General features: G+C 51.2%; 1 protein-coding gene across 1 annotated transcript; it reads right to left on the reverse strand.

The window, feature by feature from the left end:
• Positions 1-7,313: 7,313 nt before the first annotated feature.
• LOC311216330 (olfactory receptor 14A16-like) lies at positions 7,314-8,246 on the reverse strand (the record flags this gene model as incomplete). Its single annotated transcript, XM_084297874.1, has 1 exon — positions 7,314-8,246. One exon carries the CDS (start codon positions 8,244-8,246, stop codon positions 7,314-7,316), a length of 933 nt encoding a protein of 310 aa, XP_084154000.1.
• Positions 8,247-22,787: the final 14,541 nt, after the last annotated feature.

The raw sequence follows: 22,787 nt of genomic DNA on the forward strand, positions 1-22,787 counted from the left end.
GCCAGGAGAAAGACTTGTGAGGAGGCTGTGAGAAACAAGGACACTCAGGGCTTTAGCAGATCCTTAAAGTCCTGCCTGAGTCCCCAAATGGAAAGCAGGGTATGTCTGTGGGTGGAGAAGTAGCCAAATCTTGGGACTGGGGCAGGGTTGAAGGTCCCTGTGTGAAGCTGGACTGATGGAGAAATGTGTACCTTGCATGTGTGCCTCAGCCTGGGAGCAGGGGCCTGCCCACGGTGTGGGATGTCTGGGCTGTGCTCAGCCATGCCCCAGGAGATGACCTTGCTCTCTTCCTCCCCACCACTCCCCACACGGGGCAGGCCCTCAGGAAGCACCCCTGAGCCTGGAGATGCACCAACCTGCTGCGGTGAGGTGCCACTACTGCAGGGGAAGAAGGGAGGCTTGGAGAGACACGTGGAGTCTGCGAGCAAGGGTGGTTTGGCCTGCGGAAGTGAGTGCCTGGGTAAAGTTACCCTGGAGCCATAGGAGCCATTCTGGAAAGGAAACTTGTAGGCAGGAACAGAACTTTTGTGGCACTGCAGAGCTGCTGGACACATTGTGCAGGGTGCTCTGATGGACATTTGTGTCCTTTTCCATCGTGTATTAAGTGCCACTTTTCTCAGGAATAGAGTAGCCAACAGAGCACTGACAGATAGTCTAAGATCATGAAAGGCATCATAAGCATGCCCCTAAAAAGATAACTGATATGGGGAAATCAGGAGAAGACAGCCCAGGAGAAATGTAACACTGAGAGGAGGGAATAGGGGCTTGGCCTGCAGAAATTAAGGATTTTGTAGAGGTAAGAGGGTTCAGGTTATGCTGATGCTGCCATAACTGTGACTTAAAATAGTCATATGAGGCTATTCCCTGGCTTCAACCTGTAAAGTTAATTCCTAAAACTAAATGCTACTCAGCACCCTGACAGGAATCCACTACTCTAATGAGTGACCTCAGCGTACCCCTAGAAGACAAAACTCAGCCCATAGCTGATTCATCCTTGCTCTTACTCTCTTAATCACTCTGATCTCTGCCCTTAATACTAGCATTAAAATGGTATATTTAAAACTAGAAAACTGCTTAAGAGACCTAAACCAAACCCTAAATCCAAATAAATGTGAGGGGCCATGGATCTAATCAGCTTGTGGGTCACAAGGAGGAGATGGGTGGCAATGCTCTGAGAAGCTCAGCTCTGCCTCAGCAACTCCTGCCCCAGCAGGAGGAATGTGACTGTGGCAGTGACTGTGAGGTCACTTCTGTCTCTGCACTTGATAGGGCAGCAGCAAGAACGTGTCACGGAAAGGGCCTGTGAGGTCACTTGTGTCTGGAGGTGGCAGGTCAGCCTTGACTTCTCCCTGGGAGCTGCACTTTTGGGTTGACATCTGGCAGTGGCCCTGCTAGGCCAGCAGAAGGCACCTGCTTGGCATGCTGACTGGGGGATCCCCTCTGCCTCCAGACCCAGGAGGACCCAGGCAGAAAGAAGGCCCCAACATGGGTTGTCCTGTCCCTTCTGCTTGAGTCCATGAGTGGGCAGCAGCAGGCACAAGCCTTGGCTATGTGTAGCCAAGAAGCTGCAAGGCCAGCAGCAGGCCCCTGGCTTGGAAGCTGCTGCTGAGGTGACTTGTGTCTGGTTTGCTGACAGGCTGCAAGGAGTCTGCTGGGTTGGGATGCCTACTTCAGGAGTGGTTTCCACCCTGATGGAAATTTCCTTTGCTAGTAGGAAAGAGCAGGGGAGAAGAAACTCAACAAAGTGCACCATGGAAGTTGCGCACTGTCCACAAGGAGGAAGAAATGTCCCTCAGAGGGTCATGCTGTGGTGCCAGAGGTAACCCTCTTATCAGACCATGGCTTCATGTTTCAAGGAACAGCTGGTGAGGGTTGACGAGACATCGGTGAAAGCAAGCGATGAGAGCAAGATGGTGAACAGAGATTGGTGTCTGAAGGCTTCAAGGAAATAGGACAAATTGTGGGACAGCATAGTAAAAGCTACATAGGAGAAGGCAGAGGGTGCTAGCAAGAATGGAGGGCCCAACAGCCCTGAGGTTTTTGTCCTCTTGACTAGAGCTTAGGAGGAGAGATGTTATATTCATTGTGATGGGGTCTCATGGATTCCTTACAACCCTGTGCAGCAGCTCAGAGATGTAGTACCACTGTTCTTCTCATGGCATCACACTGCCCACCACATCCCACAGACCCCAGGAAGAGCCCTGAAATGGACATAGGGGTGCAGGATCTCCTCTCACATTTCCAGGGGTCAGGCCTTGGCTCTTCTGCTTCACTAAAACCAACAAAGACATTTCTCAACACAGTGCTTTGCCTGGCTGTAACCATGGCCTCCTATTATCTGCCCTAACAAGGCCCTGGGGAGGCTTTGTTAGGAACAGCCCTCAGTGGGGCCCATTAATACTCCAAGTCACTTCAGCTTTTCCTCCTGACTTTACTTGCTCAAGCAGTTGCATCATTCTCCTCTCAGTACCTGAGCTTCATAGACTGAGCACCAAACTACACCATGGAACTCATTAAAATGCAGAAACTCCTAACATCTCCTCCATAGTTTTCTTCAAGTCTTCACAGCTTTTGCACCTAATTGCAGAACTTGCATGCTGTAGTTAAGGAAGAAGTTTTCAAAAAGCACCTAGTAAGAAACCTTTTCTAGTTTTAAAGGTTGATTTTTGCTGCATTTCAATTTTGAACATCATTCTTCTCTTGCTATTGATCCAGGGTGACTTCTTTGGAGACCTCCATAGGGAGGAAAAGCAGAGTCTGGAGGTCTGACACCTCCACTGCCAGCAGTGGTCTTTGTCCATGTAAATGCAGCCCAGCCCAGCACATGAAACCCTTTCTAAGATAGGTCAGGGGTGCCTTCAGATAAAATAAAATAAATAAAATTAAAATCAAATCAAATCAAATCAATAAATAATAGAAAATAAAATATAATATAAAATAAATTTGAAATAAAATAAATTCAAAATGACCACTGGAACCTGAGAAGTACAGCCTGAATCTTACTAGAAAACTGGACATCCACGGTCTCTCTTGGGTCTGCTGTGGAAAACTCAGAATGAAAACTAAAGAAAATATTTCTCCAAGTGGCTGTAGCTGTACCCATGAGCTTGGCCTCTTTGGGGAAATTGTCCCCTTCCAGCCACGGAAAACTAAATTGAGTAATGTGAAAAGGCCTGCCCAGTCAATAGAGTTGCTATTGACTGGGCAGCTCTTTTCACAAGGAAGCTCTGCCAAAGCCCCACCAGTGGTGCCGTCTTGGAACTTTGAAGTACCTTCTCCTGAAGCAGTCTATGCTGAGGATGCACATAGTCTCTGGGCCAGTCCCAATGGGGTGCTTTTGCCATTCCTTCCCAGTTAGACTCACTTCAGCCTCCAGTACAGTTAACTGTTGGGATCCCCCTGTCACTCCAGAAATACAGGTGGGTTCTACCTCTTTCTAGCTTGATGGCATTAGGGTACACTGTGCACCGGTGCCTAGTAGAGCCTGATACATTTGTGGATCTGATGTGTCAGGCCATTAAATATACCCAGTCCAGTAAACCTGATTGTCCCTTTCCTCCCTGCCTCCCCCTGGCTGGAAGCAGGATCCCTCTAGTCCTTCTCATAGTGTTCATTACCGTGTATAGTCGATGGCCCACTGGAAACACATCCCACCATGGCAGGGGAGAGGGCACTGACAGCCAAGAGATGCGTTTCGGTGCAGGATAGACAAGGAATCAAGGCAGTGTGGTGGGGGAGGCCAGCAGAAGCAGCCCAAGGGGTGGTGCTGCTTGTGAGGACACGTTTGTGGCAGCAGCCTGAGTGGGCAGCAGCTGTGCGCAGGCGAGGGGAGGCCAGGAAGCGCATGACAAGAGCCCTTCTGCCAGCAGAGCCAAGGCTGGGGCCGAGCCCAAGGGCAGAGGCAGGCCCAGGGCAGGGGGCTGCAAAGGCCATGCTGAGCTCCCTGCCCCTGCAGCAGCCACCCTGGCCCTCAGCAGATGTGCTGGCCGGCTGCACGGGGAGGTGCTGGCATGCATCAGAGAGCAGCAAGGAGGGCGCTGGAGAGGGCCGGGGCCGGGCGGGTGGCAGAGCTCCATGCAGGGCCTGGCTGGTGGTCCCCTCTGCTGCAGCCTGCACACGCAGCATGGCAGGAGGAGGACAGGCAGGGTTCGTGGCCACCTTGCTGGGGAAGAGCCCTGATCTGGAGGGCAATGTTTTCCTGCTCGGAAGGACAAGGAGCTCCGGCTTTGCCCCACGATTTGTGTTTTTACCGTCTCCCTGTGCACCACAGAGCAGAGCCAGGCCCTGGGCCCTTCCTGACATCCCTGCAGGCCCTGGTGATATCAGTTCAGAAGGACATTTGGTTCTCTCCCTATTAGAATAATAAAACCAAATTTGAAATACGTTGCTATGTTTAATTAGATGGAAGACTAGAAACCTTTTATGTCTGATGCTACCTTAGTCACTAACACCTTATCTGTAAGGCCATACAGAATTGTAACCCAGGATGGAGGAGACGGATAAGATAATCTAGTGCTAGAGTATGTGCCTGTAAGAATAGGTGAGGAACTTGTGATATACAAGCAGTGCTATAGGCTGGGAGATGAGTGGTTGGAAAGCTGCCTGGCAGAGGAGGACCTGGGAGTATTGGTTGATGGTCAGCTGAATATGATCCAGCAGTGTGCCCAGGTGGCCAAGAAGGCCAATGGCATCCTGGCTTGTATCAGAAGCAGTGTGGCCAGCAGGGCTAGGGAGGTGATTGTCCCCCTGTACTCGGCTCTGGTGAGGCCGCACCTCAAGTACTGTGTTCAGTTTTGGGCCCCTCAATACAGGAAAGACATCGAAAGACATCTCTACAAGAAGGACATGGAGGTGCTTGAGCGAGTCCAGAGAAGGGCGACGAAGCTGGTGAGGGGCCTGGAGAACAAGTCCTACGAGGAGCGGCTGAGGGAGCTGGGCTTGTTCAGCCTGGAGAAAAGGAGGCTCAGGGGCGACCTTATCGCTCTCTACAGATACCTTAAAGGAGGCTGTAGCGAGGTGGGGGTTGGTCTCCTCCCACGTGCCCAATGACTGGATGAGGTGGGAATGGGCTAAAGTTGTGCCAGGCGAGGTTTAGTTTGGATCTTAGGAAGAACTTCTCTTCCGAAAGGGTTGTTAGGCATTGGAATGGGCTGCCCGGGGAAGTGGTGGAGTCACCATCCCCGGACGGCTGCAAGGAATCACTCGCCAGGCTCCTTTGCTGGGGCTGCTGTGTGCCCTGGGGCTGCTGAGCTCTCCTCTGCCTGCTCACACCAGACTGAGCACTTGAGCTCTTGTCAGTCCACCTCAGGCACAACATGGTGCTCAGCGGTAAATATTGGGGCCATCTTTCCAAGTTAAGGTTACAGTTTCTCAGAGACTGGCAGTACAGTGGTCTGCTTGTGGGAATTGAAAAGTTACTAAATATTCCTCATGTTTGGGGTTGGAATATCTTTTTCTTTCATTTTTCTTTTCCTTTCCCTTACTTATGTGTCTATCTCTCTGAGTTTTTATGGTTTTGTTTTGTTTTGTTTTGTTTTGTTTTGTTTTCCCCTTCTCCCTCTAGATGTATTTCCTCCTCTCCCTCTAGAGGAGGAGGAAGCAGGCAGCTCATACATGTGTAGTGTCTGCTTGGGGTGAGCAAGGAGGAGTCTGGCTATGGTGCCAGGAAATGGAGGTCTGTGAAGCTGCAGGAGCCCTGATCTCCTGCCTGGGAGATCCCCAGCACACAGTGCCTGTGCCCCGCAGGGCCAGCCCCAGTCCCCAGGCCAGCACAAGAGGCCTGGCCCAGCCACAGAGCAGCCTGCCCCGAGCAGGGGCCTGCACAAAGAGCTTTCTCCTTCTCATTTCTGCTTTTATACAGGCCCAGCAATGCTGCCCTGCTCTTCCCCAGGGCCATCCCTGCTCCCAGAGAGCCTCGCCCAGGGCAGTGTGTCCGTGCTGGCCAGGTCAGCCATTGCTGCTTCCTGCCCTGTGCTCCCCACAGAGCCCCAGGCTGGCGGTGCTGCTGTGAGAGCCAGGGGCTGTGGTGCCCTGGGATCCCCGGGGGTCTCCCTCCCTGCCCATGCTGCTCAGGCTGGGCTGGAGACCTATGTCCATGGGGATCTCTGCTGCTGAGCCCCTTTCCATCTGCCCTGATGGCTCAGCAGCACAGGGCAGTGCTGGGCAGGGCCATGGGGTGTCTCTGAGGGCACAAAGGGCAGGCGAGTGCTGCACCAGACCTGGTCCATGAGGCCTCAAGAAGGTTATCCTCAATTATTCTACACTCTTAGAGGTCTCTGTCCGCTGGCTCTTCAGCACCACTCCTGGCATGGCAGAGCTGTCCTTACCCCATGGACTCCTCATATTCCCTTTTTTCTTTACAAAACTCTTCTTTGGATGCCATTAATTTTATGGGATTCTAATCCCTACCAACTCAGCATTGCATGTTCTCCCTGCAGATCCCCTGACATCTCCTGGCAGCTCCAGATTCCTCTCCAGGCTGACAGTGGCCATGAGCCCCACTGCAGGGGGGCAGTGACATGCAGATGAGTCCAAGACCAGTTGTTGTCAGGTGCTGCCATAAAGCTCTTGGTCAGGCCCTTGGTCCCTCTCAGGCTGCCCTTGGACTTTAAGTCTATGTCCTTCACTCCACAAAGTCCCAAATAGAACCCCATTTGTTGCTGTGGTGCTAACAGGGAGGCAGCTGTGACTCAGGGCTGCACAGTGCCTGCTGCTGCCTGCAGGGACAGGGATGCCACTGTAGAGACAACAGGACTGTCACCAAGGTAAATGAGATATCAGGGCTTACCCAGAAAAACAAAAAAAGAAGCACAATGTGGAAGCAAAAAGAGAGCAGCAGTGTAAAGGCCACGTCCTGCCGCTGGCCATGGCCATGGCTCCAGGGAAGCAGCAGCCCTGACCCGAAGGCAGCAGAGAGGCAGAGCCCAGCAGGCAGTGAGGGGCAGCCCCAAGAACCACCAGGGCTGCTCCTGCATGTGGCAGCTGGGCTCTTGGTCCTGAGCCCCTCCTGCGTGCTGGGGCTGCTCCCCCAGCTCCTGAGGAGATGGCAAGAGAGATGGCAGCTGAGACCAATCAGGTTCTAACAGCTTCTCAATTGTCTTTATCTAGAAGGCAGGCATGGTTCTACAGGTACATGAGATATTTTTGTGAAAAAAAAAAATAAAAATAATTAAAAGATTTGAAAATAAAGATACCATTATAAAATGAAAATCTAATAATGCAGTATAATATATTACAAAAGAAGTATAGCAAAAGAATATTCTAACAATTTTTTAGAAAAACAGTGAGTCCTGGCTGGATTGGGGGCTTCAATATTACTGACGAAGGAACATGTATCCAAAGAGTTTCCACAAGGCATCCTTGAGCTGCTGGTTCCTCATGCTGTAAATGAGGGGGTTCAGTGCTGGAGGCAACACTGAGTACAATAATGACACCACCAGGTCCAAGGATGGCGAAGAGATGGAGAAGGGCTTCAAGTAGACAAATATGGCAGTACTGACAAAGAGGGAGACCACGGCCAGGTGAGGGAGGCACATGGAAAAGGCTTTGTGCCGGCCCTGAGAAGAGGGCATCCTCAGCACCACCCTGAAGATCTGCACATAGGACAACACAATGAAAACAAAACAACCAAATGTTAAAGAAAAACTAAAGAGAAGTACCCCGACTTCCCTGAGGTAGTAGTCTGAGCAGGAGAGCTTGAGGATGTGGGGGATTTCACAGAAGAACTGGTCCACAGCATTGCCTTGGCAGAGGGGCAGGGAAAATGTAGTGGCTGTGTGAAGGACAGCATTGAGAAAGCCACTGCCCCAGGCAGCTGCTGCCATCTGGGCACAAGCTCTGCTGCCCAGGAGGCTCCCGTAGTGCAGGGGCTTGCAGATGGCAATGTAGCGGTCATAGGCCATGACGGTGAGAAGGTAATATTCTGCTCCAAACAATAAGACAAAAAAGAAGACCTGTGCAGCACAGCCTTGATAGGAGATGGCCCTGGTGTCCCAGAAGGAATTGGCCATGGCTTTGGGCAGAGTGGTGGAGATGCAGCCCAGGTCGAGGAGGGTGAGGTTGAGGAGGAAGAAGTACATGGGGGTGTGGAGGCGGTGGTTGCAGGCTACGGCGCTGAGGATGAGGCCGTTGCCCAGGAGGGCAGCCAGGTAGATGCCCAGGAAGAGCGCGAAGTGCAGGAGCTGCAGCTCGTGCGTGTCTGCGAATGCCAGGAGAAGAAAATCTGTGATAGAGCTGATGTTGGGCATTTTCTGACATTGAAAACCGTTTTCTGTTAAAGAGGAAATTGCGGAAAAATGTTAAAACAAATTTCTCTGAGGAAAACCTATTGTATGTCATAGAGCACCCCCAAACAAAGCCTGTCTCTTTGCAGGAGAACCTTTCTGCATCTGTCTTGCTTGAGCCGTGGCTGGTGCTGGCTGAGAGGGGCACTGGGAACAGGGGCTGCTGTGGCTCCACAGGAGTTCTTCCTGCTGTGCAGCTGGAGGGAGGCAGAAACACGGCAGAAAATTACATTCCGTCCACTGTTCAGATCCATGAGATCTGCAGTGTTGTTGCAAAAAACTCATCTTAATACAGAGGCAGAGCTGCAGGGATTTTGTTTCCTTTGTTTTGTTCCTATTATCCCAGTAACACTTGGCAGAGGTATTGGATGGTTGAGCTCCCTGACATTTCCTGTGCACTTCCAGAGAAACCCTGTGGGTGCCAGGAGGCAAAGGGTCCCTTGGTGAAGACTGAGCAGAGCAGCTCTGTTGATCAGACCAGTTCTCAGCAGTCAATTGTCACCCCTCTGAGCTGCAAAACAATTGCTCTCAGGTGTTTCCCTGAGTAAAAAATGTAGATGGCTGCTAATCGAGGAGGACGAAATCAAGACAGAATTTGAGAGCTTCTCGTACGGGCTCTGCCTGTACTGCTGGCCATGCCTGTCCCTCAGCCCATGGGCTGCAGGGGGAAAGGAGGCCAGGGAGGGGCTGCTCCAGGGGAAGGCGTCTGCACTGCAGGGCGTGGCCGTGAGGTGCCCAAATCCCCCCTGCCACGGCGTTTATGCCAACAACTCTTTCTGGCTGCCTGCCCCTCTCTCTGCTGCCTGCAGCTGTCCCTGCCGGGAGCTGCTTCTCTGTGCCCTCCTCTTCTTTCCCCCTGCCCGTGCTCACAGACCCCATCCCACACGGCTGTGCTCAGCGCTGTCCTGCTGCACCCGGCCACCAACAGGGCCCTGCCAAGGGGCACCTCCATGGCTGCAGGAGCTACGGGGCAGCTGACAGAGAGCCCGGCATGGCCAGCCAGGGCAGAGTGTTCTGGGCTGACCAGGGGCATCTGCCTTAGGGCACTCCAGGGGGCTTCAGCCAGGCTTCCTCCCCTCGCAGGGCAACCCAGCAGGACTCTCAAAGGCTACTGCATTGCCCACTGCCCTCCCAGAAACAAAACCCATCAGGAGACCCTTCCAGGACCTGCAGCTGCATGGCCCTTCAGCCAGACCCATACCTTGTCAAGGGCTGTGCACATTTCTCCAGCAGGCAGCTCTCAGCATCCTCCCACTGCCAACTGCCTCCAAGCCCTCTCTCCTTCTCTCCTCTCTGTGTGCCTCTCTCCTCTCTGTCTCCTCTCTCTGTGTTGTGGTCAGAGCCCCCAGCCCTGCTGCGCTGTGCAGAGGAGCTGCTCCTGGGCACAGCTGTCTCTCTGCACCACGGCCCTCTTGCCACGAGCTCTCTCTTTCCCACGGGCCTGGCCCAGCTCAGCAGCACAGCACTAGCCCAAGGCACTGCAATCACCCCTCTGCGGGCTTTGCTGATGAGCCCACAAACCTCAGGCACTCAGAGACAATTGAAGACAGCTCTCCAGAAGTCCAGGTCAGAGGCAAGTTTCCTGCCCCCCCCCGAGGGCCAGCACTGACACAGCCTCCCTTGGAGCTCATTAGAGCAGAACACAGGAGGCAGTGAGGACAAGGAGACAAAGGCAATGTGAAGGTGACACCGATGTGTGGACAAGTTGGATGTGTGTCACCAAGCACAAGGGTCAGGCCTTGACCTCCAGCCCCTTGGAAGGGAGATCCTTAGCAGTCACACCTTGCTCAGGGTTCTTTGTGGGGCAGTAGGAGATGGGGATGTGCATTGCCAAGTGCAGGAGAATGGCACGACCCCTGCCTGGTCCATGGGTGCATGCACAGAGACAATGAGGACCTTGTGCTCATTATCAAGATGTCTCTTCACAGGCCTCAGTGGCAGTGAGTTTCAGTCAGGCCTCAGTGTTGGGACTTTCAGCCTTGGTAGAACCCTTGCTCTTCTCTACACCAGGCTGTCCTAGGGACTCCCAGACCTTCACCTCTTTACCAGCTAGTTGTAGGCACTTGTCTGTGTGGTGTCACACCGGGTCTGAGCTGAGTATGGTAACTCAGATCTTCTTGGTGGCCATGGTCCTCATAAGGCAGCTCTGTAGGAAGCTGGCCTGGTTCCTGGTGAGCAGGCACCACTGCTTGTATGCACCGCACTGATGTTTCATTCTCTCAGCTGTTAATGTCTGTACACAAATGGTTCAACCTTTCTGTGATTGTGTTGTCTCTGACAAGACAACAGCAGCAGGAGTTGCAGGAAAGTTTGGATAACACAGGAGTAACCAGGTGAATGCAATTGCAGCACAGTGTCACAGAAGCACAGGATGTGGAAGGTTGCCAGGTTCTACCTCTTCTGTGCTTCATTATCATGCAAGCTGTCAGTTTGTCTGGAGCTGTGTCCTGAATGTTATGGGGCTGTGCAGGTGAAAATTAGAAGGGCCAAAGCCCAGCTGGAGCTCCATCTGTATATTTATGTCAAAGAAACAAAAACTATTTATATATTAACTCCAAATAAAGGAGGATTAAGGAGAATCATCATCCTATATTGGACGTGGGGGGAAAGCTGGTGACAAGAAAGGACGTAAAGGCTGAGGTACTTAATTCCTTCTTTGCCTCAGTCCCCAGCAGCAAGACCAGCTTTTTCCCCTGGACATTTCTTCCTCCTCATGGCCAGTACCAAAGTTCCAGGGCACGCTTCATGGCAGTTTTTTTCTGCTGCTCTTTCCTACTGCCAAAGAAAGCTCCGTCAGGGTGGAAACCACTCCTGAAGTAGGCATCCCAACCCGTCAGCCTTCTTGCATCCAGTCAGCCAAGCAGACACAAGTCACCTCAGCAGCAGCTTCCAAACCAGGGGCCTGCTGCTGGCCTTGCAGCTTCTTGGCTAGACACAGCCAAGCCTTGTGCCTCCTGCTGTGCAGTCATGGACTCAAGCAGAAGGGACAGGACAACCCATGTTGGGGCCTTCTTTCTGCCTGGGTCCTCCTGGCTCTGGAGGCAGAGGGGATCCCCCAGTCAGCATGCCAAGCAGGTGCCTTCTGCTGGCCTAGCAGGGCCACTGCCAGATGTCAATCCTCACTTGGCTTTGAATGCCATGAGACCGCACGGCAACCTCATGGTTCCTGCCCTGCCTCAAGGGGCCAAGCACCTAAAGTTAGGGGGCTTGAAGGTGGGGAGGTTAATGCACAGGAAGAGGGGCTTTAGGTGTTAGATGTTCATGTATGGTGTTAGGGACTAGGGCTCACCTTTCTGAGTTAGAGATTAAGGCAAATTTAGTGGAAGTGTTTGGTCTTCTGTTTAAGGTGGGACGTCTGTGCTTAGGGTATGGGGAAGCTTTGTGGTTTAGGGTTTTGTTTAGGTCTGTAAAGAAGTTGTCTAGGGTTAAACAGAGCATTTCAATGCTAGGATTAAGGGCAGGGATCAAGGTAAACAAAAGAGTAATGGTAAAGGAAAGAGGCTATGGGCTGAGTTTTGGCTTCAAGGGATACTGTGAGGTCTGGCATTAGAGTAGTGGATTCCTGTCAGGGTGTGGAGTAGCATTTAGGGTTAGGGATTGAGTTTACAGGTTGAGACCTTGGAAGGACCTCACATGAATTTTTGAAGTCAGTGTTAGAACAGCATGAACATTACCTGAACATTTTTTCATCTTCCAAATCATGGATTTCTGCTGCCCTAGCTCCTCTTCCCTCCCCTAAATCCCACATCACTCTTAGCCAGGGTTCAGCTGACCTCCCCATAGCAGTAATCTTGTTGGGATCAGCTTTCTGATGGCTCTCATGATCTCAGAGTATCTGTCTCACCTCTGTTGGCTACTCCATTCCTAAGACAGAAGTGGCACGTAAGGCAAAATGGAAGAGGACAGAAACATGTCTAGGAACACCCTGCACCATGTGCCCAGCAGCTCTGCACAACCACAGAAGTGAGCTTCCTGATGTTAAGTTTTGGTTCCAGAATGGATTCAGGCTAATTTTTTCCAGGCCCTCATACATGCTTCATTTTCCCCCAGGGATCTTGGAGGCACTGGCTGCCTCTGTGTAGAAAACTGAAAGCAGCCGTGGAGGATGACTTTAGGCAAAAGCTGAAAAGCTGAAATCTTTTGATTTTGACATGACAACCAGAGGTGCTGCTCTGCAGAGCGAGGGGGCTGTGCCTGGGGCACGGGGGCACTCTGTAGGGCTGTGCTGGGCAGGCTGGGAGGCAGACCCAGCTCATGGGGTCACTGCCATTGCCCCAGGGCTGCAAGGAATCACCCACCAGGCTCCTTTGCTGGGGCTGCTGCGTGCCCTTGTGTTGCAGAGCTCTCCTCTGTCTGCTCACAGCAGATTGAGCACTTGATCTCTGCTCAGTCCACCTCAGACATAACATGGTGCTCAGCAGTAAATACTGGGGTAATCTTTCCAAGACAAGGTAGCAGTTTCTCAGAGACAGGCAGCACAGCAATCTGCTTGTGGGAACCGATGAGTTACTAAATATTCCTCATATTTGGGGTTGCAATTCCCTTTTCTTTATTTTTTCTTTTCCTTTCCCTTCGTTATGTGTCTATCTCTCTGTGAGTTTCTATGTCCTTTAACTTCTCTCTCTAGATGTGTTTCCTTCTGTTCCCTCTAGGAAGCAGGCAGCTCACGCATGTGCAGTTTCTGGTTGAGGTGAGAAACGAGGAGGCTGGCTATGGTGCAGCTGCGGGAGCCCTGCTCTCTTGCCTGGAAGATCCCCAGCACACAGTGCCTGTGCCCCGCAGTGCCAGCCCCGCTCCCCAGGCCAGCACAAGAGGCCTGGCCCAGCCACAGAGCAGCTCCAGATTCCTCTCCAGGATGCTGTTTGCCATCAGACCCAGTAACTGCAGGACATGCCAAGGCCATGCCACTTATTACTGTTTGCTGGGCCATGTGCTACCAAGAAGTCAGATCCCAGTCCAGCCCTTTGTCCTTCAGCTATTACTATGGGACTGATCCATCCTAAAATCCAAAAAAACAAGAACCCTGTCCAGGGAGGAGCTCCTTGGGTGTATTTCTGACACCAGCTTTAAAAGAGGCATACAGAGATGTGGCAGAAATGCCACTGTAGGGACATCAAGACAGTCACCAGGGCACATGGGATCTGACGGCTAACCCATGTACAAGAGCATAAGAGAACAACATGGAAGCCAAAAGAGAGTAGCAGGGAAAAGGCCACGTCCTGCTGCTGGCCATGGACATGGCCCCAGGGAAGCATCAGCCCCGACCCCAAGGCAGCAGAGAGGCAGAGCCCAGTGGGCAGGGAGGGGCAGCCCCAAGGGCCACCGGGGCTGCTCCTGCATGTGGCAGCTGAACTCTTGGCACTGACCCACTCCTGCATGCTGGGGCTGCTCCCCTAGCTCCAGAGAGGATGGGAAGAGATGGCAGCTGAGACCAGTGGATTTATGCTGTCTGCTTTATTGTCTATACCTACAGAGGATGCCTAGTTCAATAGGTTGATTAGAAGATGTACTCAAAGTAAAAAATTACTAAATAAATTCAGCCAATATCAGAAGTTATGAAAATAATAAAAAGAAAAGAAAAAATATATTAAAATCTGTCATGTTCGTTTCTCAAATACAATAGTAGTCCTGACAGGATTATTATTAATGTTTACAATATGATAATAGTACTAAGGATAAAAATAAAATGATAAAAATCACAATAATATTAACAATATTGATGTTTAATAAGCACATACAAAAACAGTTTCCTCACTGCAACCTTGAGCTCCTGGTTCCTCATGCTGTAAATGAGAGGGTTCACTGCTGGAGGTACCACTGAGTACAGAAGTGACACCAGCAGATCCAGGGATGGGAAAGAGATTTTGTTGGCCTTCAGGTAGGCAAAAATGCCAGCGCTGACCATCAGGGAGACCACGACCAGGTGAGGGAGGCACGTGGAAAAGGCTTTGTGCCGGCCCTGTTCAAAGGGCATCCTCAGCACTGCCCTGAGGATCTGCACATAGGACAGCACAATGAAAGCAAAACAACCAAATGCTAAACATGGGCTAAAGACCAGAAGACCAGCTTCCCTGAGGTAGGCATGTGAGCAGGAGAGCTTGAGGATGTGGGGGATCTCACAGAAGAACTGGTCTAGTTAAGAAGGACTGGTGTAGTTAACAGTTTTTACCTATAAGAAGAAGTAAAGAGGAACATGGGGTGTTCTCAGATTATTTCAACTCTTGATATGAACAAATTGTTGCTCCCAATTCCCCTAATGGTAGAGAAGGGCTGTGGCAATATTTTTTTCTCCATATTGTCATTCCTGGTGCACTACAAGTGAAACCTTGTGGATCCTCAGAATCACAGGTACTATTCCTCTACTGCAGAGTGTTCTTCAGAGAGCATAGCCAGTCTGTCCATCCGTTCTGGTCTCAGCTTCCCTGTGCTGGTGGGAGAGAAGAGCAGCGATTTTCCCAGGGAGGTGCCTGAGCCCTCCCTCACACAGCAATTCTGGCAGCAGCTCCCTCTCACTGCCTGCCTATGGCCCTGCTGGGAACTGGTTCTCTGTCCCCACATCTCTTCCCTGTTCATGCTAACAGACCCCATCGCACAAGCTGTGTGCTCACACTCACTCAGATTCCCCTCCACTGCAAGAATCTTAAAGCAGAGAATCCAAAAAAGCCTTTCTCTTCAGACTAACAAAGCCTCAGTATTCCTCCTGAAATGCCCATTCATAAATGACATACTCTAAAGTTTATGCTAGTCCAAATTACAAGAAGAGTGAGACCCATCCTGACAGAAGCTATCGGCCATCGGGTGTGCCAGCTCTAGAAGACCCCTCTGGCAACCCCACCTGCAGTGCCCTGCTGCCAGAGCCTCACGGTGCCAAGAGCCTGCAGATGTGTCCTGCCACACGCTGCCCTCTGTTGTTGCGCTCCTCAGTGCCTCCAAGCCCTCTCTCCTTCTCTCCTCTGTGTGCCAGCTGCGGTCAGAGCCCCCAGCCCTGCTGCGCTGTGCAGAGGAGCTGCTCCTGGACACAGCTGTCTCTCTGCACCACGGCCCTCTTGCCACGAGCTCTCTCTGTCCCACGAGCCCGGCCCAGCTCAGCAGCACAGCACCAGCCCAAGGCACTGCAATCCCCCCTCTGGGGCCTTTGCTGATGAGCCCACGAACCTCAGGCACTCAGAGACAATTGAAGACATCTCTCCAGAAGTCCAAGTCAGAGGCAAGTTTCCTGCCCCCCCCCGAGGGCCAGCACTGACACAGCCTCCCTTGGAGCTCGTTAGAGCAGAACCCTGGAGGCAGTGAGGACAAGGAGACAAAGGCAATGTGAAGGTGACACTGATGTGTAGACAAACTGGATGTGTGTCACCAAGGACAAGGGTCAGTCCTTGACCCATGTTCCCTAGGAAGGAGATCCTTTCTCTTCCCAAATTGCTCAGGGCTCTTTGTGGGGCAGTAGGAGATGGGGATGTGCATTGCCAAGTGCAGGAGAATGGTATGACCCCTGACTGGTACATGGTTGGAGGTGAGGAGGCAATGAGGCCCTGGTGCTTTAACAATAAGCTGTGCCCTCATAGGCCTCAGTGGCAGAGACAACAGCCATAGCCATCGACACACAGACCTGCATCCTGTTGGGACTTTCAGCCTTGGTAGAGCTCTTGCTCCTCTCCACACCAGGAGTCCTAGGAACTTTCACACCAGGAAAGTCCTAGGGACTTTCAGACTTGTACCTCTTTCCCTGTTGGCTGTAGAACTTTCTCTGAGTGCTGTCACACCACATCTGAGCTAAGCCTGACAACTCACATTTTCTTGGTGGCCATGCTCCTTGTAAGGCAGCTCTGTAGGAAGCTGACCTGGTTCCTGCTGAGCAGGCACCACTGCTCATATGGCATCCCTCGTGGTGCCCAGGCTCTCCTCCTCCTGGGCACTGCTCACTCAGCAGGGTCCCAGTCTGCCCTAATGTGAGGGGTTCCTCTTCCTCGGCTACAGGAGTAGCTTCTCCTCCTTGTAAATGTCAAGAGGTTTTTGTCGTCAAATTCATGCACGTTCTCAAGCTTCCCCTGCACAGAAGCTCCATTCTGTCAGCTGTTAATATCTGCAGGCAGATGGCTCACACTGACTGTGCTGTCTCTCACAAGATAATGTACTTAGTGCATGCTTTACCTCAGTTTTTAACAGCAAGGCCAGTTTTTCCCCTGGTACTCTGCCTTCTGAGCTGGTAGATAAGGACCTTGAACAGAATGAAGCTCTCATAATCCATGAGGAAATGGTTAGAGAATTCCTTTGATGTACGCAAGTTTAGGGGGCTAGATGTGCTCTACTCTTGGTACTGAGGGAGCTGGCTGAAGTGCTCTCCAAGCTGCTTTCCATCATTGATCAGCAGTCCTGGCTACCAGAGAAGGTCCCAGTAGACTGGTGACTAGCAAATGTGACAGCCATCTACAAGAAGGGGCAGAAGGAGGATCCAGGGAACTACGGGCCTGTCAGTCTGACTTGTTGTGAGGGAAACTCATGGAGAAGATTATCTTGTGTACCATCACACAACACTTTCAGGACAACCAGTTAATGAGGCCCAGTCAGCAAGGGTTTTTCAAAGCCAGGTCCTGCTTGACAAATCCGATCTCCTTCTAAGACAAGGTGATGTGCTCAGTGGACAAGGGAAAGGCTGTGGATGTGGTCTACCTAGACCTCAGCAAGGCTTTTGAAACTGTTTCCCACAGCATTCTCCCAGAGAAACTGGCTGCTCAAGGCCTCATGGATGTACAATTCATTGGGCTAAAAACGGGCTGGGTGTCCAGGTCCAAAGTGTTGTGGTAAATGGATCCAAAGGCAATTGCAGACCAGTCACTAGTGGCGTCCCCCAGGGCCCAGTACTAGGGCCAGCTGTCTTCAATATCTTCAACACGGATCTGGACAAGGGGATCGAGTGCACCCTCAGTAAGTTTGCAGGTTACGCCAAGTTCAGAGAGAGTGTTGATCTGCTCGAGAGTAGGAGGGCTCTGCAGAGGGATCTGGATAGGCTGCACCCATGGGATGAGGCCAACTGTGTGAAGTTCACAAGGCTAAGTGCTGGGTCCTGCACTTGGTGAACAACAACCCCATGTAATTCCACAGGCTGGGGGAAGAGCATGTGGAGAGCTGCCAAGCAGAAAGGGCCCTGGGGATAGTGGTAGATAGTCGGTCAAATATGAGCCAGCAGTGTTATCAGGTAGCCAAGAAGGCCAATAGCATCCTGGCTTCTACCAGGAATACTGTGGTCAGCAGGAGTATGGAAGTGATTGTCCCTCTGTACTCAGTCCGGGTAAGCTCACACCTCAACTACTGCATTCAGCTCTGGGACGCCGAGCAAAAGAAGGGCACAGGTCTATTCGAATGAGTTCAGAGGAGGGCCACAAGGATGATCAATGGGCTGGAGCACCTCTCCTATGAAGGCAGGCTGAGGGAGTTGGGGTTGTTCAGCCTGGAGAAGAGAAGGCTCCAGGGAGACCTCACAGTGGCCTTCCAGTGCCTAAAGGGGCCGACAGGAAAGCTGGGGAGCAGCTTTCACAGCGTCATTGCAGCATCATTGCAGCATCACCTCAGCATCATCACAGCGTCATCAAAGACTCATCACAGCATCATCACACTGTCATAACAGAATCTTTGCAATATCATCAGAGCATCATCAGAGCATCATCGCAGCATCATCACAGCATCATCAGAGCATCATCACAGCATAATCAGAACATCATCACAGCATTATCAGAGCATCATAGCAGCATAACTGCAGCATCATCACAGCACCATCGCAGCATCATCACAGCATCATCGCAGAATAATTGCAGCGTCATCACAGCATCATCTCAGTATCATTACAGAATCATCACAGCTTCATCACAGTGTCATCACAGCATCATCACAGCGTTATCACAGCATCATCACAGAGTAATCACAACATCACTGCAGCATCATCGCAACATCATCACAGCATCATCTCAGTATCATTACAGAATCATCGCAGCATCATAACAGTGTCATCACAGCATCATCACAGCTACATCGCTGCATCATCATCCAGCCTCATCCCAGCATTCCCAGCCAGCTCCTCCTTGTGGCCTCTGATCTGATCACATACCTGTCACCTCACATGCCTCTTCCAATGCCATGGGACTGCTGCAGGACCTCACAGTCCCTGCCCTGCCCCACGGAGACAAACAACTGAAGTTAGGGGTAGGAGTGAGGTTGAAGCTGAGATGTGCTGTGTGCATGGTGGAGAGCTTAGGGAATTAGGTGTTCAGAGTAACATTTAGGGATTAGAGGTCACCTTCTAGGGTTAAGGGAATGGTAGGGCTTTGAGGGAAGGATTGGTGTTCTTCTCAAGATGCCTGCTCAATTTATAGGGGAAGATCAAGCTTTGGAGATTGGAGATTTGTTTAGTTCTTGACTGGGGGCTAGGGTGAAGGCTGGCGTTATAATCCTTGGTTAGGCTTAATCATCCTTTTGCTCAGCCTTCTAGTAGAAGGGTTTGACATCTGCCTTTTCTAAGTCCTCAGCAATGACTTTGATCTATTTGTCCTTTCCAAGGTCTTTGAGATAGGTCTTATGATGATGTCAGCAGCTGCACCAGCACCTCTCTCACCTTTCTGAAACCAACTCTAAGCAACCTGAGGACTGGCCAGGGGGATGGTGAAATTTAGGGAAAGGGCTTGGTTAAAATCTCTGAGGAGAGCCTTTATGAGTTTCACATGGTCAATGATGGCGGTATCATAGATAATCATAGAAACATGGGATCATAGAATCATAGAATGGTTTGGCTTGGAGGGGACCTAAAGATCTTCTTGTTCCACGCCCCCTGCTGTGGGCAGGGACACTTTGCACTAGACCGGGTTCCTCAAAACTCATTCCAACCTGTCCTTGAACACTTCCAGGGATGGGACGTTCACAGCTTTTCCAGAAAACCTGTTCCAGTGCCTCATCATCCTCAGAGGAAAGAATTTCTTCCATACATGTAATTTAAACCTACCCTCTTCTAGTTTAATATCATTTCTCCTTGTCCCATCACTACACCAACAAAGACTGTCTCCCCAGCTTTCCTGTAGGTCCTCTCTAAGCACTGGAAGGTTGCACTAAGGTTTCTCCGGTGCTGAGTAGTACCAGTTCTCTCAGCACGCCTTCATAGCAGAAGTGCTCCAGCCCCTTGATCGCCTTTGTGGCCCTCCTCTGGACCTCTTCAAATAATTCCATGTACTCAAACTGTCGCGTTAAACCACAGCAGTCTTTTTGGCACCCAGTGTGGGGCACAAAGGGTTGAGATAAGGACAGATCTTACAACAGAGTGCTAAAGTTAAATTGTTATAAGCATTAGACCAGTTTAATAGTTGCTGATCACAATGTTGACATTTTGGATCTCAGGTCTGTTGGGCTTGTTTTCAGAAATGTGTTGTATAGCACATTACTTACTGCACGTGTTCCCATTGTGCTCTTTATCATTTCTGGGTCTGGTATAAAGTTATTTTGCTATGTTGTGTAACACTGGCTTATGAGTCTATAAAATTACTAGTCAGGTGACAAATCTGTTATTTGTACTGACCATTGCCATCACCTCCATACCTCAGGAACCATCACTCAGAAACTATTAAGAATTACACTCTTGACCTTTTTGCTTTAGGGAGCCAATCCATGAGGAGAAACGGGAGAGACACTTCTCCACTTATGCACTCTCTCTTTCTCCTTCACCTCCCCCTTCTCCTCCAGGCTAATTACACTAGCTCTACAAAGCTTTGGATATCCATGGGATGGACCTACTGTGATGTTTCCTGAATGTGTTTCAACTTTTGTTTAAGGATAAACAACTCCTTAAGAATGCCCTCCGGAGACCTGCCCCAAGGCCGGAGAGTTAGGAGTGGCAGGGAGCATGGGAGGATCTGGGCAGGCACCTAGAGCAGTGGGCACCTCCAGTGCTTTGGAACTTCCCCCCTGAGCACGTGCAGAATCCTTAAAAACTGCAGAAGTGCTTGAAAAGGAGGGGTTATCACCTTGGCAATTCCAAAGGGAATTCCAAAGGGAGCCTCAGTCAGTGCCGCTCCAAGCCCTGGTACAGGCCCTGCAGCTACTCCAACACCTCTGACATGTCCCGCAGCCACTCCAGCCACTGTGACAGGCCCCAGGTCTAGTCTGGGGCCTAGACCAGAACCCCCAGGTCTGCTCTTGCTAGGCCAGTACACCAACCTTTGCCAGGATCCATTGCCTCTACATGCAGGAGAAAACAATGGGTGTGAAAATCAGGCTCATAAGAATGGAAAAGAACTACTGCCCAGAAAAGAAAGGAGGGAGAAGAATGTTGATCTATGAAACCTTGACATAAACTTCCCCATGAGAGGGTACTTCCAAGATCCAAAAGGGTACAGGTGGAGTTTTGGGATAGCTGTCTTGGGGACAGAGGATATTAAAGAGTTGTCTCCCTCGCCCAGTCCCTAGGAGGACCCTTCCATTTCCACAGTGGTTGAAGGTCAAAGAAGAGCAGGTGCAGATGGTTAATGCAATGTTCTACAAGTTGGGTACAGGCTGGACATCAGTCGGTAATGAGCAATTGCACTGTGTATAGCTTGCTTTGAACATAACAATAATAGTAATAAAAATAATTACTATTATTATTATTATTTCTCTTCCCTTTTGGTCTTTCAAATCGCCCTTACTTCAACACATAAGCATGTGGGGGCGTTGGTGTGAGGCAACCGCTGTGTGGTGCTGAGCTGCCCACCAGGTTAAAGCACATCATGTTTGACAACCACAGTCCAACAGCACAAATCACCCTTGTAAAAGTCATCTCCCCTGTGTTCAGAGAAGTGCAGTTGGTGATGAATTCAGTCTGATTCAAACAGCACACCCCAGCAAAGACCCTGCTGCCTTGGGGAGCTGTCAGCCCTGAAGCCTTGGGGACACCTTGAGGGAGCCCAAGGGCACAGAGCAAGCGATGCCATGGTCGGGTGCTGTGCTGCTGAGCTGGGCCGGGCTCCTGGGCCCAAGGGGAGCTCCTGGCAAAGGCAGTGCTGCAGAGAGACAGCTGTGCCCAGGAGCAGCTCCTCTGCACAGCGCAGCAGGGCTGGGGGCTCTGACCGCAGCTGGCACACAGACAGGAGAGAAGGAGAGAGGGCTTGGAGGCACTGAGGAGCGCAACAACAGAGGGCAGCGTGTGGCAGGACACATCTGCAGGCTTTTGACACCGTGAGGCTCTGGCAGCAGGGCACTGCAGGTGGGGTTGCCAGAGGGGTCTTCTTCAGCTAGCGCATCTGATGGCTGATAGCATCTGGCAGGGTGGGTCTGTCTGGTTCTCCAGAAATGAGTAGAAGATGCTTTAGAGAATGGCATTTATGGTTCGATATTTAAAGAGGAAGGCCAAAACAGGGGTTACCTGAAGGGTAAGATTTTTTTTTAGTCTGTGTTTTGAGCTTACAGCAGTAGAGACAATATAGATTTCATGTTAATTTGTTGTCAGCATTGTGTAGGAGACTGAGATTCCTAGAGCATTGCACTGAGAGATCTATATGGAAGCAGTGAACTTCATAAAGTGCCTTCAGCCAGTTCAGCTTAAAGATTACACCAACATCATGTTTGTGGTCTCCTCAGGATATAACTGAGCTGACACTAATCTGGCTCCTGGTAGGGATATGGGTAGGCAGCAGGAACATGGGCAGGCAGTGAGAGGGAGCTGCTGCCAGAAATGCTGTGCGAGGGAGGGCTCAGGCACCTCCCTGCCATCCCCTGCAGGGCAGGCACCTTCCCTGGGACACCCCCTGCTCTCCTCTCCCACCAGCACAGCCTGTGCCCTCAAGCCCCTGCTGTCCCCAGCACAAGCTGCCTCCTCTGCAGGCAGAGCTGCAGCACAGGAGGGTCTGCTGAGTGTCCGTCTGTCCCTCCCTGGCCTTGCCTCCCCTGGCAGCAGCACGCTGGCATTCCTCCTGGCTTCTCCAGCTGGCCGTGCTGCTGCTGGTCTTGTTCCCAGGCTGGCTGGGGATGGGGGTTTCACATTCCCATGGGGAGAGCCCTCAGTGTGCTTGGGGGAAGGGGAGTACGGGGAGAAGGTGAGGCGTCTAGAGATGGGCACTTTGAGCCTGGATGTCTCTGCTCTCAGCAGTGTTCAGGTTCTTCTCAGGTCAACCTCTGAGTAGAACTTTCCTGCAGCTCTCACAGGCAGCTGAGACCAGCACTGATGGACAGATTGTCTGTCCTCACTAAAGGACACTTCACACTATAGGGACTGCCTCTTTTTCTCTTAGGATGCGCAAAGTTTCCCATCAAGTGCAGGAGAAATGCTCAGGGTTTCTGTTTCATAAAAACTCAGCAGGTGTGGTAGGTTAGCAACCACAAAAAATCTGACCATATACAATAAAAATTAAAGAAATCTGTGTATATATGTATGCTCTGAAGTTGGTTAACCCGGGAGCAACACTGGGGCAAGGTTCTTTGATATCAGCAGTGAAGTGAGTCTGAGATTACCCCATGTTCTGCCTTTCCTCTGGCTATTGGGCAAAACTGACTCTT

The sequence above is a fragment of the Netta rufina genome, assembly GCF_964035555.1.
Source record: "Netta rufina genome assembly, chromosome: 18".
In the NCBI taxonomy this organism is placed as follows: domain Eukaryota; kingdom Metazoa; phylum Chordata; class Aves; order Anseriformes; family Anatidae; genus Netta; species Netta rufina.